The sequence below is a fragment of the Opisthorchis viverrini genome (genome assembly GCF_000715545.1).
Source record: "Opisthorchis viverrini unplaced genomic scaffold opera_v5_51, whole genome shotgun sequence".
Classification (NCBI taxonomy): Eukaryota; Metazoa; Platyhelminthes; class Trematoda; order Opisthorchiida; family Opisthorchiidae; genus Opisthorchis; species Opisthorchis viverrini.
In genome coordinates, this window is record NW_008751707.1 from 1,371,805 (window position 1) to 1,389,372 (window position 17,568).

Genomic DNA, 17,568 nt, shown 5'->3' on the forward strand with positions numbered 1-17,568 from the left:
AATTTGTTCAGCCACCTGTAAAGCAGCCTACTAATATGATTAAAGACCATCTGGCTTGTAATCATTAACACTTGCGTCCCTTCCACTTGAATCGCTGGATAGTGATGAAGAATTATATCCCACTTCAGCCAGAGTACTGTTCACGACACTGTGTAGAAATTCTGTGAATGTTGCACATCCACTTGGAGACCAATCTGTAAACATCACTACACACGTGCGCTATGGTAGGCACTGAAAAGCCATATGTACAAATACATTACCATACTGTTTCGCTGGTCTGTATCGACCAATTGAAGCGGTATGCGTGAGAGCCAACCGTGAGACCAGCATTCCGGGATTGTGATGGAAGTGGGTAAAAGATGATTGCTTTGCAGCTGATCTGATTCGTGATCCCTTGCGCTACTTACCAGGTAATCAAGTGTGCATAATCCATTCTGCCTCGCTATCGCAGGATGATAGAACCCATAACAGTTATTGCAGCTGCCCACACCCAACAATATCAGCACAACTGGTAAGGGGCGACCCTTGAGTCCAACACGAAGGGGCATAGCCCGACTTGAGGTCAAGTAGTGTTGCTAAAACGTCTCTGAGGAGCACTAAACGACAGTATGTCTTGTTTTTTGTTTGTTCGTTTTTCCTGTCAGAAGTTTTGATCAAGTGAGACTAGCATTGTAGTTCATCATGTATAGTGCAATTGATAGACTCATTTTGGGCAGACCTGACTGAATGAGCGGCATCGTTAACATTCGACCGAAAACGCGAGGCTTACATGGAAAATTCAATTGGACACATGCAACAGAAAGCTACTGTTTGCCAGTTTACTCCGAATGGAGTTTCGAGTTCCGATGTTTGTGAGACTGTTGACTCCGAACACAACAAGATTGTTAGAAAAGCAAGAATACGAATGAAAGCAATCTCAAGGAAGGGAATGGAAACTCTGCTGTATCCGTGATAGGTAAAAATAAATCAAACGAAATTTGAGAAGTGGCAAATGGTTCAGCACAGATAACACTAAATTTTCAGTGAGCTAGAATTCCCAAGTGACAGTGACCATCGAGGTAAAGTGCGTGGATTCCGGGCACCCAACACGGACAGTTTGTAAGTTTTCGTCGAAAGAGTACGCAACTGGCGCCCTATTCAGCAACACCTGTTTTGGTTCTTGGCTTAGTCCATTTATGAGTATGCTTTTAATTTGAGTTTCTTGTGGATCTATACTCTGTACTGTGTTATCATTCAGTGGCTTTGGAACAATATGGAGTTCTCTGTTAGCCACTGTGAAGTTTACGTACACGTAATTCAGTGGGTCAGCTTCCCCGTCATCCCAAAATAGCTCGCCTTTGGCTGTACCAGTCTGCGGCATTGAGGTCCCGTCATCCATCGTGGAAAGCACTACCAGCAAAGCTATTCCTTTCTTTCTAGATACTTTAGTGACTTCAAAGCTTGTCTGGAAAGGTACAATGCAACCACCTCTCACCAGTATTGGAATGACATTGAGTGGCGCTTGGAAGTACTTTACTTGTCCTGTGCTGTAATCACGGCGACCGGTAGAGAGATTAATCCAGTATCCGGCTGGCACATAGCCAGTTACATCAGTTCGACCTTCATCCAGGACTGGGGTTACAAGTATGCATGATCCCAGCATGAACTGTTCTTTCACATTGTGGGTATTAGTGTCACCAGGAAACTCAAAAGCCAGCGCCCGAGCCACAGTAGTCCCATTCAGATGAGCGCGGTAGAAGAGTGAGTACATGTACGGCAGTAGAAGGTAACGTAGCCGAATAGCATCTCGTATAGCCTCAGTGGCTGCTTTGCTCCATACGGCAGGATCTTGTGGAGTCGAGCCAAGGTCGTTATGGTTACGTGAAAATGGGTAAAAGGCACCGAGTTGACTCCAGCGTACACATAACTCCTCCGTTGTATTCCCACGAAAACCACATATATCTGCACCAACCATGGGAATACCAAACAGGTTGAAGTTAATTATCTGAGCAATTGACGCGCGCATATCCGGCCAGCTTGACAAGTTGTCTCCAGTCCAATGGATCGTATAGAGTCCAGAACCTGAAAAAGTAGAACGACTCAGCAGGAAAGGACGCTTTCCTGCGAACAGTTGTTTGAGTACGTTGTGAGTCACGCGCGCANAACCATAAAAAAGAAGAACGACGCAGCAGGAAAGGACGCTTTCCTGCGAACAGTTGTTTGAGTACGTTGTGAGTCACGCGCGCATGATCATAACCATACAAGTTGTGTCTATTATAGTGAGTTGAATCGTGGTGCAGAGCCGATGGACAAACTGTTTTCGCATAGAGCGAACGATCCAGAACGAGCGGAACAAATGGCGGGTTATCTAGGGAACTCGTTTGATCGCAGTTTGTTTTGGAACCTGCGGCAAAACTTGCAGGTTCATTCATGTCAATCCAAAGACCGTCGAAAGGAACACTCTTATGAAACTGACTGGCCAAATTATACACCCATGCCTCAGCTTCGGGATGGGAAAAATCAGGGAACACTGTGTCTCCTGGCCAGACAACTCCTTCAATGGGTCTACCTGTCCGGCTGTCATTAATAAAGATTCCTCGTTTTAAACCATCCAGGAATGGCACATACGTGGGATCATTCTTTGCACTCACTGCTGGGTCCACGATCAGGACATTTCTTATGCCATACTTGGAATGAAAAGTGTCTCGGATTAAGCTTGGTAACCCACCAAATTTCGTTGGGTCTACGGTCCAAACTCGGTAAGCATCCATGTAGTCTATATCAATCCACTGAGCATCAAGTGGTATACCAGCCTGGACATTCCGTTCTACAGTGTTGGCCACTTCTTCTGAATCCCGGTAGCCATAACGGCATAAATGAAATCCCAAAGACCAGTAGGGTGGGAGTAAAGGATGACCAATCAGACTCAAATACTGTGCCGTCACATCCATCGGATTAGGTCCAGTAAAAATAAAGAAGTCCAAAATTCCACCAATTGCCCGGTAAGTGATGGCTGGCAAAGGAGTTAACAAAACTTCTTGTGCATTGCTGTTTAGTAAGAACACGCCGAATGCGGATCCATCTAAACTGAGTCCCATGAAGAAATTATGCACGCCGTAGAGGTTTGCTTCCCTCACTGGTGCATTGTCACGTGTCCACAGTCCCATACGTAACCAGGTCCGGCGTAACCAGTGTGGGAAGTCTGCACGTACTTCACCTGGACCGAAACCATGCTCAGCCCCCAAACGGAAACTGGTCTGGAGGAACTGGTCCGAAAAAATTGTCGATACAGACAAATCTCCAGTCGAATCCAGCAACAATTGTCGGGTTGGATCGTTTCGAACAACCTAATTAAAACAGGGGAAGTCGGTGTAAGCCAAATAATTAAAAAAAAAAAAATCAAGGAGTTGCTTAAAAAGCGAATACTCTTAAAATACCTCAGGTCATTGTACAAACGACACAGTATTCAAGTTCTCTACGTTCCTTAGTCGGCTCAAAGTGAGTGGCCAATCTAGAGGTTGTTCAGCTAGACTCTATTCTTTAACTTTCTGATAACTAATTTGAACGAAAAGATGATAAACGCCTTGAACACACTCAGAAGTTGAGTCTTAAAGACCATCTTCCCTGGACCGGCAACCATCTCTAGGCTGTGAATGGTTGTGGCACATAGTTGATCGGGTGTTATTACGATTATTAAAGGCAGCTAATGTCTCAGCAGTTCCACGGGTGGCGGTTAAAATCATCTGGGTTAGACTGAGTCGGTTATGGTGAACTCTCAAAATGAATCACCATTTCCATCAGGCAACTGAGAAAATGTTTTCAATTTGAACTTCAAGCGTGGTCACTTAGTTATTTCACCAAAACTACGCCTCAATAAAGCGCCTAGATTCAAAACCTTCTGCACATACCCTGCCTTAAGCTGCCACGCAACAAAATTATTACTGTTTCATAAAACACCACGGAATTAGTTGTTCTAATGAAAGTTCCATTCATTCTCCTGCATCACTGTGAGTTCACCTTTCAAATGATTATCTCAAAGTAACTTAGCGAAACATACTCATTTGCATGTAAATTTGTTTTTGACGGGAGACTCAGGTAGTACCCAACTGAATTCCTCGCTTAAGCTGTTTTCATATTGTCGAAGGGGTTTCAGCAACCAGAAACGTATTATATCTTCTTCACCATGCCTTGGAGTTCTCGTAAGATGTCTGGACGAACTTCTAAAATGACCGGATATGAATCTTTCACTCTCGGTGAGAACCTAAAGAGGAGATTTACTGACAGACGTGCAGTAGTTACGGATTTATGGAGATTGGTTACTATTTTTGGGAGGTCATGGCTTCATTCTAACTTATCTCCGCATTCATGTCACTTTTGCATTTTTATCGCTTTGAGATATTCGGAGAAAAATACCAGGATATCTTGGCATGAAAATGATAGAGATAGAGAATAGAATTTTGACCTAGCTAGCCTAATTGACGGCCAAATTACATTAAGTGCGACTCACTTCCGAGGAAGCGACTAACGACATATTCATTGCGCTGGCTGAAGACCCTGCAATATATGGTTACCAAACGATATAATTGGCATTTTTGTTGTCAGTTTACATCTAGATGCGCTTCAGAATGAGATAGACAAGTACAAGAAGGCTTTCGAATACATTGTGACCATACGTAAACAAAGTGATGCCGATGATTATAATGAACCCTGTGCAACAAATTGCCAAATTTTATCATTTAAACTAGCTTATTGGACTAAGCAGCGCCGACGCATAAAGTGAAATTTGGCCGGATTTCAAATGCTGATTCGATCTATACTTTTTAAAGTTCAGACTTCCATGAATTGTTCATGTCTCGATAAAGTAATTTGGAAAACTGAGCATGTCGAAACAGAAACCCACGGATGACCCGACGCTACATTAAGGCACCCTTAGGAGTATTCAAATCTTGACATTGAATCCGGCGATATGAATCTTGTAAAGGTCTTGACTTAACATGCAATCATATTTGAATGTCTATCAAGACATCACTCGGATACCTGATAAAACTTCCGGGGTGTCTGGGCATGAAAGTATGTAGGAACAGAAAAACAGAATGGCTTCTGTTGTTTTTATCTCCATTCATGCACGAATATCATGTTAGCCGGAATCGATACAAGATTCACAGAGCTTAGTAGCAAAATTTCGCAACGGTAAGAGGCCTTATTGCAGTTCCAAGCAGTCTCAGTATGATAAAGAGCAGGAATATGAAGCTGCGAAATTTACTTGAGCCGCACCTTCATGTGGAGTTCAATTGAGCATGTTCATGTTGTTTCGGTTCTCATAGCGGTCCTCATTTTTTGTGATGGTTCTTGCACCCTCCAGTGTGTCCAAGTTGTTACTGTTGCCATAGAGCCTTGCAATATGCTCCCCTGTAACTACGCTGCCTTCCGTGAGACGCCTAGCACCTACTGCTTCAATAGATAAAGTAATTGTTCAGCTGTAACCCTTTTGATACCTCGTAGTCACGCCATTCTGAGAAAGCACATGAGCAAAGATGCTGCCAGGTCTGGACAGGAGCAGTTGAGCTGTCGAGGTTGGGTTCAGACCACGAACCTGCTGGTCACTAAGGTCGAGCATTAACTGCTGAGTTGTCTTGAACTTGTCGCTCCAATCCACGAGAAATGAACTAAACCGTACGACAATCGTCTGCTGGTCAAAACCAACAGCCCGAGCTGACCAAGTAGTTGGGGTGCAATATTACTGACCGAAAGTTTAGGGTACTGTCAGGACGCGCCCAGACATGAAAAAGCACAGGATGACGCACCCCAGGGTCGTTATCGGTACCACGGGTTCCGGATGGCAGGTGCGTTGGCGGAGCCCACCAAACACGGCTTGGTAACATACGACCAGCGGAGAGGGGCTGAAAGTGTTCAAGACCGGAACACCGCCATTGGCTGTACCGAACGAACAAGTGAACGACCATATTTGGATCTTTAGTCATTCTATTTATTTACGCAGAAGCTCTGTGTGTTTTCGTCTTGACAATACATAAGTGTCCAGGGTTCACTGTCTTCTTATCGTGTAGTCTGGCCGACTCAGTGCAAGCGTAACCAATAGACGGCCCACGATACAACAGGTAGGAACCGAACCGCAGCTTCTCAACTGTTACTTTCTAGGCTTGGACACCCTGGTGGTATCTCAGCCTTCATTCTTTTGGGTGACGTGGCCATCAGTCACTGAAAGGGTGTTACACCTGAACTGCTATGATCATCAAAACTGGTGGTGAACATCAGTGTGCCAGCAACAAGTTGATTATACATAACATACTCCTATTAAATATTCTAGTCAAAACTGTAACCCACCAAATAGTTGAACGTTAGTTCATACCTGAATTCTTTTGTCTAATATAAGAAGCTTCTGCCTAGATGGTGTTCGTGTAATGCAGTGAAATCAAGTCACATGATAAGCTGAAATAAATAATGTCACTCCGGAAAATTCCGAAAAGTGAGTACTCAGGTCCGAACTCTGGATATGTATTCAAGACTTGTCACATTAAGCTTCAGATGTACTTGTCCGTTTCCCGAACTCCGTAGACAGTGCAACAACGCTGTAAATGACAGTCAGGAGGTGATCAGTACCTTTTACCACCAACATAACGGGCATTCATCAGTAGCCGCAGGGTTCACTTGGACATTGTTGTGAAAACACAAGGGATAATCACAGCGCCGGGCGATCCGCACCCCACCACCAGCATTGACAACAACACCGGTATAAGGCACTGTTACCTCTTGTCTAAGATAGTTTATCTAGAGGAGACCATATGATGAAAAGAAAAAACACTTGAGGAAGGGAGATCAGCCAACTACAAATTCTAATCCACCACCTAATACTTCACAATCAGGTAGCGCTTCCCAGTTTATGCACATTTAAACCACCATCTTTCAATTCTACCGGATTTTCCATGTCCCACTTCCATACGTACTGGTGTAACGGTGGATACTACTGATGAAATATGCGAGTAATATGTTGTCTCGTAACTCCGCTTTGCGTCTATTGGAAAGTGGATTTATTACGGAATTTATAGAATCGTTTTGTATGAGTGATAGTCAATGAATATCCAGGAAAGTTTAGGAAGACGCGTTCAAGGAGAAGACGGCTATTCAGTTTATATAGATAAGTTACATACGAGAGTCTCGCTTCCCTGTTCAATAGTCTGCAACTGTTCAGTTGGTGTCCTCTAATAAATGACTCCGCAGTGAAGGCCCTACTCCTTTCATTAATATACCACTGATTCCTACGATAAGATTGCTTCAGGGATAGATTTTCCGGGATACCACCATGATTTCCGTGGTCTCTTCATACCCGTAGCAACTTTCTGTGTTATACTCTTTCACCGTCCTAAATGATCTTTGCGCGTTTTATAACTGTTCGGGAGTGTTTGTTTCCGGTATTTTATTCACTTCAATAAACGCATGCTTTTGTTCATACCTTCTTCAACAAACCAAATGTTTCGTGGCGCTCATTGCTTTTACTTTGCCAACTCATCCATGGAAGAGGTGAACTAGCATTGAATAGAATGGTTTTGCCAAGTGCTTCGCAAAACAGTCCCATTCCGTTCGATTAGCAATGATCCTTCATTGATTCTTAAATAACTAACGAGTCAGTACAACCAGACTTTGTGACACTATTTTGATGGATAAGTGGGTTCGCGTACATATCAGGTCTGCGCTAATTCTCCAGTAAACATCCGCCGGCAGTTGAATGTGTTCACTTCGCCATTAAATAACGACACAATCAAATCGTTGTGCACAATTTAAAGGTCACTGTGTACAAGCTTGGTTAATAAGACCGTCTATATCACGCATGTTTCCGACTATTTGTGAGTGACAAAAAATAGAGCCCAGTAGGCTTTGACGAGGTGACATGTTCAAATAGATAACAGGTTTTTTGCTGGGATGTGCACCAATACGACCGAGTGGTAGCAACAATATGACAAATGTTCAGGCACTGAAATCTTGAAGAAGCGTGCAAATTGAATGACTGATCACAAAAAAAATCAATTAACTTGAACAATCCATCGAAGGCTTTTGGTGTGTGTTTGGCGCTGTGCAGTGTCGGTTCATTTGGCGGATTAAGGGTCTTCGGAGGCTAAGCCCTCGATTTCCGCTTTTCATCTACCCTCTTTCAAATCCTTCGGGGTTTCCGAGCATGAAATGCTTTCTCATGATCGCCCAATCTCAAATATCAGAAGAAGTCAATTCGGCGACCCATATTCCCGCCAGAACAGGAGTGAAAATTTTGTAACTTATGCTTCCAATCAGAAAGAGGGCGACGGTGCCCTCGAGGCATTTTATATCGTCTCCAAAAATCTTCTCAAGAGGATACTGCAGTGCAACATGGATTCGTCGGTGTTAAATACAGATGAAGCACTTTACCCGGCTGGCAAGCAGTGAAGTCTCTTCATAGGCTTGTCAAATTTCTCGTGGTACGGTGTATGTCTTGCCGTAGACTCAAGAACAAACACCTCCGGAGTCAGTCTATATCAACTCAAGTAATAACTTCCTCCCAAAAGTGAAACCATCCTATTCAAGTTTTGAAACAGTGTTGGTTGAACCTTGAAGTGGGTTCCAATGCGTTTGTGAAGACTATCACTTCCAATAGTGGGATCTCATCGTGAAATGCTTGCGTCTTTCTGGACCACGGATAAGACCTTCGGTCGGCTTCTCTCTACTTCTGGTCAAGATGGGGTGATACTTGGTCGTGTTTCATTCCTCTATGAATGACCTTCGCTAATAACTATGTTTTGAAAAGTCATACATGTTGTATGGCTGTAAGACTTGACTTATTCGAGCGGCGGAACTGAGACGTCTTCAGGTGTTCGACAATCGTTGTCTCAGAACCATAGCTCGTGTGGGTTGGTGTCTGCGAATCCGTAATGAGGCAGTTAGATAGCGCGTTTTCGGTTGTGTAACGGGTACTTCCATTGGAGAATGTGTCCAGCACCAGAAGCTGCGTTGGTTGGGACATGTGTTACGTATGCCGAACCATCGCTTGCCGAAGAGAGTGCTGTTTTCCATGCCCAACTCAGACTGGCGTAAACAGAGAGGTTGCCAACCCATGACCTGGCAGAAGAGTATGAAGGAGATCACGAAACGCCTGGGTGCTGTCGGTGATAGTCGCCAGGGTGGGGACTGCGTGATCCTCACTGTGCCTGGTTGGAGACACTACAGGATATGGCTGCCAACCGATATCAGTGGCGTTGTTGTTGTCAGTTTCTATCCAGATTGCCTGAGTGAATGTCTGGAGGTGTAGGCACTTCGGAATGATTTTGGTAAGCTAACACTAACTCCCTTCCCTGTCCGCCTTTACTTTTTTCTTTACAATAAGGCTTTCAAAGTATCAGGAAGGTCAGCTTCCTGAAAGCAACCACTGAATGCCCGGAATCTACGGAGACTCTCAGCTCCGCTGGGTGTTGACCAGACAGACAACGCCCCCTCAATATGCAGCGCGTCACAGCCTTGCATCAGACACAGACAGCGCGAGTCAGCGTTCATCAAGGACAGACAACGCCTCCGCAATATGCAGCACGTCGCTGCCTCGCACTAAAGCCAGACCGTGTGCGTCATCATTGGACCAAGTTCAGACAGTGTCCTTCCAATAAAAAGCTCGAGGTCGTTGTACTTTTCGCACTTGCACGCACTCGCGCTCTCGCAACCACTGTGTTGGAATATAGCTATTGTGTTCCCTTCCGTGAGTCTTTTCTCTCCGATACTAGGCACTGGAGCGGGTCGGTAGCAGATACCACAGGCCGGCGAACCAGCAGATATAACACAAATAACTCATGGTTGCACGGCAATGAAGCATCGGTGTTGAACACTGATGTCATACTGTCGATGACGATGATGATGATGATGATGATTGATGATGATGATACATGAGACGTTCATCTGTCTTGCAACTCCGTAGCTCGTGGTTCGGAAGGCCATGTCAGAGCATCATGATGGTTCCTGCTTACGCAGCGGTTGGATAAAAACAAATCATGAACGCACAGATGCAGCAAGTCTGTTGTATGAATAGGCTGACCAAACTACATTGACCTAACCAGGGATCTAATGGGTTTTCACTAAAAAGTTCAGGTTTTCGGGAATATGAATGACAGATTAGGGTCTTCTAGCTTGACACGTTTCCAATGTTTGATGATCAGTGGTCGAAAATTGAGCATTGTCTAGAAATTGAACGCTCGAAATTTTGAACTCGCTGAAGTTATAAATATATTGTGTTCATTGTTAGCTTGTTCCCAGATTGGCTGGTATGAGTACCAGTGCTGAACAGAACACGTGTTTCCAGTTGATGCAGTGTGATTCACAGAGTTCTGGTGACGATTTGAGCACTGACTGCAAATACCTAATTTGCAGCTGTTGAATCGGCCAAATCATCGCTTTCATCTCTCCAGAGCTGCGCCTAGCATTTGTTAGTTTCGATAACGTTCATGATGTCACAATGGATAATTTTTCTATTGGCATGCAGATCACATGCCACTAAGAGCAATCGGTTCAATGTTGTTCCGACTGGTGTAAAAAATCGAACTACCAGGATGGGACAGGAGAGTGAGAATAATACAGGAAGTACTGTCAGATGAGTAAATATTTGTAAGTTATCAAGCCAGAAGGGACAATTTAGGTGGTCCAATCGACTGGAATACTCTAGGAAACAATTGGGAAGTCACTAGTTGGAGGAGGTTCGGAAGACAATCCTTAGATAAACCGCCTGGCATGATTCTACTTTGATATACTGGATGTGTCAGGCCACGTTTGTGTTATGAGGTTCACCCAGTTTTCTTGCATACTGGGAACTCAGCGGCACAGTCTTTTACGAGTAGCGAGATAGGTAACTACTACTGGAGACTTCCTCCCGTAAGTAAAGACATTTCATGCTGAGAAACAAAGAAGCACTGCGCATCTGTTTCATCCGTATCGGAAATCACAAGCAGTTAGTATCCAAGAAATTCTTTGGGGACGGCGAGTGAAAACTCCAGCCAAGAAATCGTCTCCCTCAAGGGGTTAGTCAACATGTATGACCGCTGACATGGAACCAGTGACTGAAGGGTGAGAGTCGCTATAACCTAAGTGCAAGCTGATCCCATTGCTCATCAGCCTCTTGGTGCCGAACGGTTAAGTGTCCAAAATACCAGCAGGGAGGTCACGGGTTCGCGGCCCACTTAGTTTTGATTTTATGCTTCTGGGCTCCGGATAAAAATGCTTACCTTTGGGTTTGTTAATACACCTGAGTTGGAGTTCATGCCCCAATGTTGGATTCCCCAGTTCACTGAAAACAAATATTCAAATAGAGCATTGGCCTCCTTGGTTACCACATATTTTCCGAAATCTCGACATTTCTGTCCTACTGAATGGAAATGCCGCTCAAACAGAAACAGTCTGTACCATAATAAACTATCACCTGCAACCTACTCGACGCTGTTCAACTGACCTGACAATCGATAATGTCAAAATGTTGTTTACATAAATCAAGAAGTGTTTTGTAAATATTCGACCACTGAACACGCAGCGAGAATCAAATATCGGACGAACCCAGATCGGCTAGCCACTGGTATGCTATCGAAAACAAACGTCGATATTATTAACGCGAAGCTCAACTCCGTAATTTTGTGTTCCATTCGTTTGCAAAACATACAATATGCCATGCGGGTGGGTTTAGAGAACATTGTCCCCGGTCAAAGTCTGCGCTCAATGTAACGAAATTGGAGTCTATCTACAAAGTGAGCATGGGTGCAAGTATGTATAAAAACTGAGCAGGTATCCAGGCCATCTGTGTAAACAGATTCAAGTAGTTTTGCGATTAACAGCGGGGTTGCTGCTGCTGCGATTGTCACAGCCTTTAACGTCGATGATGATGATGACCCTAGGAGCGAGCAAAAACCGCGCTTTCACTCTTTACCTCAGACAACACTCGCTTTTATCCAGCTTTCTCCTGTACATTCTAGGGAAAAACTAACTGATGCAAAAAACATGCATTTCGAAGTCGTCATTTTTCTCTGGAAATCGGGTGGAATACAGTTACCGCGGGAGACGAGCAACAGGAGAACGAAACACACCTGTGTCGCCGAACTTTTTGTCATTGAATTCGACGACACTTGCTTTGGAACATCTGAAACGATTGCACATTCACGAAACAAACCAATGCAATATTTGGAACGCTTCCAGCGCACGCCATCGCGCCATAAGAGTACTTTACATTTGCTACTTTCTAAATGGTTTGGCTTCTTGGTGATTTCGGCGGGGCCCATTAGCGAATACTGAGTGCCCGTTTCGGCACAGTCACTGCAAGCACAGACACTTCATAGAGTAGATGGGAAGACCACAAGGTGCCTATAAATCATAGCGCCTTTCCTTTGAACTGGAAAGTCCCTATCACCATCTTGTAGTTATACACTTTCCATGCAATCTAACGATACTTGAGACATCGCGATACATGTATGAACATAATAAATTGCTCATGAGGTTGTTGAAAGCTCTTCCACAGCGCACGACTTGTTTTGCCCTTCTTGGAGCTCATCAGGTAGGTACAGTCCCCGTCAACCTTATATTGTACTTGAACCCAAGTTGGACAGATTTTGACAATTACTATTTGCATACCGATTGGGTTCTGACCTGTTGTTGCAAAATTCATGAACAGCCCAGAATATCGTAGACAAGGGGATCAGCTGGGCTCCAGGTGAGTCTCCCGTCAGAACCAAATTGGTAGGCAAATGAGTGTAGAGCATAGGGTTGACGGAAATTTGGGGATTGCGCCTACCTGATGAGCCCGAAAAATCCCGGAAGAAGTCGTGGGCTGTTGTAGAGTTTTCAGCAACCTTGCGAGTAGCGTGCTACGTATGTACAAAATTTTTCATCACGATCTGATATCGTCTTTCCGTTTGGTTCAGTGCCTCAGGCACTATTGAAAATTATTCACTAAGTTCTTTGGAGATTAATGTGTTGCTTGACGTTGTGTCTGACTTACAATTACCGACATCATATAGACATTGTCTGACGAAAATAGCATGGTGCACCACTTGGGCTTTTGTCGAGATGAAACAGAAGAGCTGTATTTCCACAGGTTGGTATGAGCCAAAATGCGTTTGGCGTAAAACCTGGATGTATGGTGGCTCCTTCGTAGAATTACCCAAAGAACTGTTAAGATTTCTCTCTGAAGATGAGCGAAACTTGTTAAGCCTAATTAAATCCAACGAACAGACCAGTTCAACCAAGGCTGAGTATTTCCCCATCCGTACTTTCGGAGCGTTTCAACTCCGTTTCACTGGTGTGACGGACACCTTGATAGAGCCAGTTGCGTGTCACCGCGTGCAGGTATTTGGCCTTATTAATAACCGCCTAATTGATAACTTTTCAGCCGGGTTCGCCCGTTTCAGTGTTTTTGTTAACTGGTTCAAGCAAAACCTAAATCTGAGGGTTAAAGATGCGAAGTCTGAAACTCTAGAGCTTTTCTTTCCAATTTCACAATAAATCGCACAAACTAAGAGAATATCATTAGTTGATATTCAGTCTTCTGACGACTGATCTTGACTGACAATTTCACTGCTTCCCATTCACATCATTCGCTTTTGAATATTTCTGTCCCAAAGCTGATAAAAAAGACTGCCCAGTAGGTTTCAGGTGCTCTTGAGACAACCTGACTGGCAATTCCTGATAGTCGAGTAAATCAATCGGCAAAAGGAGGACAGTTAGTGAGTCGTCTTCCGAGCCGCCAGACTAACTAATCGCATCACTGAAGCGCAAACACTTCCGGCTTTTTAGACGCAATGATTCATATCCATCCAGAATGCAGTGGTAAAAAGGGGTTCTACGCTCGTCTTGCATGTCAGGTGTCCGGGGCTCAACTTGAGGATATGCAAAATTTGGGTGCTCTAGTAGAGGTGAAGTCTACTCTACGCTTCTGGGTAGATTTGTCAGATTAGACGCACCGCGAATGGAGTGGTGCGAACGCAAATTTTGCAACCCACACAGCTATCTACAACTAATTACTCCAGATATGCGGCTTATAAGAGCGAGCGTAACAATCACAAATGCAAGAATTTCGAAGCGTTAGCTTTTTACTAACGTTTAAACAAAGTGCAATGAACAGTTTTGTTAGGTCAATTTCTTAACCCAAAAAACCCGAACGACAGAAGAGCTGAAACGTCAGTAAAACTCGTTGTTGCCGGATGTATCTTGACGCTCACAAGAAAAGGTTGTTCAGTTAAGGATGTCACTTTCGTTACTCAGTCTAAATCACCTCAAACCTTGCAACTGTCATACCCATTCAGTTGGTTGAAGGTCACATTGCCGCTAATTTTACCCAGATCGTAAACCGACTTTTCATCCGAGTGTTCTCCCTTAAGAGGGACACCAATGAGAGTGTACACAAGTGGAGAAGTTGAGACTATAGGAAATCGTTCTCTGAAACAAGGATTTGTATACAAAATAGTTCACTCTTACATGAAGGCAGTATGCATTCAGCCGGCTCAAAGACATTTCAAATCTTCATTCTGTGAGATATTCTGGTTAATCTGACATATTCTGGCCTTGATTGGTTTCGTGAGCTTACTAACTGTAGTGTGCGATCCCTAAATCACAAAATTTGACTGCCGGAGCGCGTTCAATTGTGTGGATATGTCTGTATGACAGAAAAGCTTCGAATGAAATTATCTTTGCGACTTAAGTTCATTTTGTTTGATAGATGTGGTCATCCAACAAGTTTAGACGTTTTCTATCACGTAAGGATCCGTCGGATGGCAAAAGCAAGTGAGTCATACATTCTTGACTCATAAAGTTACCCAAGACACTTCTCAACTCCTATAGGGGTTTAGGCCTTCTTAAGGATCATCGGTTAGGCACAGTTGCCAAGTTTTTAAATAGTATGCTGTTGCCAACTTACTTCATTAGAAAACGGTCATCAGCCAGAAGCTCAACTGACGTATTCACCAACCTAATGAGCCCCTAGATGGGTGAAAACGCTAGGGATAACTGCGTATACAGCAGCATCATAGATGGTATTATCCACTAGAGCATCAAGGATATCATTTCGAATAAAACATGAGGCGAACTTTGCGTAGTTCATTCAATTTAAGAGTATCCTAAACGTGAGGTTGAGCAGGGATTGGACAGTCTCCCGTGAATCTAATTTGAAATGAGTATATTTCACTATGATGTAGACACTGAAATCTATCAAAGGAGTATATTTTATCATGTTATTTTACCCATTTTGAAAGGGAAAAGCCACCAAAAACAAATTTTTAGAAGCAGAATAACTGCATGCTCGATACGTGTTATGTATAAAAATTGCAGCTCACCCGAATACCAAACGGTGATTTTTCCAGTTCCACAGCGTAGTCTGTCGGTTCTGGGGCATCCACATCAGGCTTTCCAAGTGGGATTGGCGGTTCCCAGCGATTTGGATCAGATGGGATCGTAAACCGCACACGTAAGCGAGTCTTTGTTTCGTGGATCACTTCAACCCGAACATTTTGGAATTCATTTACACCATACGGTGACGCAATCTTCTCCATATCCGCAACAAAGCCCCTTGGGTTTTGAGTGACATTTCTTACAGTATACGTTCTGTAATCCTTTGGAAAGTAACACATCGGGATATGAGGCTCAGTGAAATCAATCGCACTCCAGCAACAGCCTTTGTTAATACATGCATCCTTATTAGCCCCCTCCTCAGGATAACAATCCAATCTTTCCGAAATTGGAAACGGGCCACACTGTGGTTGCAAGCGACTTAATTCATCCCATGGGAGTCCAGAACTACCGAAAACAATCAACAATAAGCACGTTTGTCTTAACATGATGCAACCTCTGTTGTGGTGCCACGGGGCTCCGTTTATTGCCGTTTAAATGGAATCGCGAAAGCGACCTTCGAGGCCAAGCGATTCCGTAAGGTGTCAGACCAATCAGCTGGTTGCTCCTACAACTACAAACAACACACGGTCAATCGATCGGAGTGATTTGATTGGCCGTCCAACTCGCAGCAGATGTGCAACTACCGAACCATGCAGAGGGCAGTATTGCGCTGGGCCGCCATTCCGTCTCGTTATGGCTACTCGTGGTGATAGTTCGATTTGGACTGGTTCGGACAATAATTTGTGTTACAAAACTCAGGGTCGTCACCAGGCCTTTACAAAAACGCTATGGGAGAAAACGACAGAGGGAACAAGATGAAATGACCAAATTCCGATGTCCCATTCCGTAGTCCTCTACAGAAACACGGTAAAGAGTTCTCTAGGCCTGTGTACTTCTTGCAGCAAAGCGCAAACCTGACTAGAACTGGCGAATGCTGATTAGCTGTCTGGGAAATCAAGCTATAAGTTATCCGTAGAATGACAGGAGTAAAGAACTTTGGCGAAGAAACTTCCCCTAATTAATCAGTCCCTTCTAGATTGATTTGACTGAGTTTTATGAGGAATAATGTGCGTGTCAGCTTCTTTACGCAGATACAGTCGTATGAGATGGCTCACTACAAAAGAAATCACCAACCACAAATCTCAACTCGTACAAGGATGGCGTAGCGCATCATGCTTTATATTAGGAATCCATCCACCATTAAAATTCAGAATGAGCGATTCATACTGCGTTCTGGATGGCCTTCGATAAACTTTGTCAAGCAATAGGAAAGACAATATCACAGTATTTCAACAATTTCTCCGTTGTCATGGACGTAGAACAAATAGGATTATGTAGGAAAGTGATGTACAATCTCTACGTACTAACGTACCACTTCATGGAGCATTTCCGTATGACTTTGTTTTGTCGAACAAAACTAACGTAAAACGTCCTGAGACTTAATTGTCCCATGTGTTGAGAGCATGATTTGAGTTCGAATGTGAAGGCCATAGACAGATTGATGGGATTGCTCGAGACGGCAGGTAACCGGAATTACATCTCACACTTCGTTGTATAATCGGTATGCTAACGACACTCCTGCTATCGCCGACGACGGAAGTTTTCAAACAATTTTCGTCAGTTCGACTTTCGTGCGATCTACACGTGGGAGCTAAATCGCAGTTAACCATTTTTGGATTTACTTGGACGAACGAAAGCTTATGGCGTTTATTTGTTACGAGACTATCTGGAGTGGTCGATATTAGCAGATTCCCGGCCTTGAACCAATGGCATGAAAACGTGGTCTGATAAAGATTTTGTTTTTCAGAAGCAGAAGATTATCAGTACTGACCGAAAACCAGTCGGGGGGAAGTTGATTAGACCCTCAGCAACTTGTCACGTTGACTGCTTCGTTGGGGAAAATGGAAGTATAGTATAGGAAGCTGATAAGTTTAACCGTACTTTTAGTTCATCAGTGACTGTGATTAAGCACTAAGTGACACAGCCACAGGACGGGCAGATGTACTTTATCTCCAGCGCCCGAATATAACTAAAATCTACTGGCTCGGTTGACGTCAGAACCAAATCTCAAGGGTCAGACATCAAACCGAAATTCACACATCGATCGCGAGAAATCTTGATACCGGCCATCGGAACAATCAACAGAGTAGGAATCTTGGCCAACATTCTTTATGAAGTATCCAAAAGGTCCATCTGTAAATATCG

The 17,568-nt window shown here is 43.9% G+C and overlaps 1 protein-coding gene across 1 annotated transcript; it reads right to left on the bottom strand.

Annotated features, from left to right (window-relative positions):
• Positions 1 to 664: 664 nt before the first annotated feature.
• On the bottom strand, positions 665 to 15,916 carry T265_03531 (hypothetical protein; the record flags this gene model as incomplete). Its single annotated transcript, XM_009168043.1, has 2 exons — positions 665 to 3,326; positions 15,309 to 15,916. 2 exons carry the CDS (start codon positions 15,807 to 15,809, stop codon positions 1,977 to 1,979), a joined length of 1,851 nt encoding a protein of 616 aa, XP_009166307.1.
• Between the last annotated feature and the right edge of the window lie 1,652 nt (positions 15,917 to 17,568).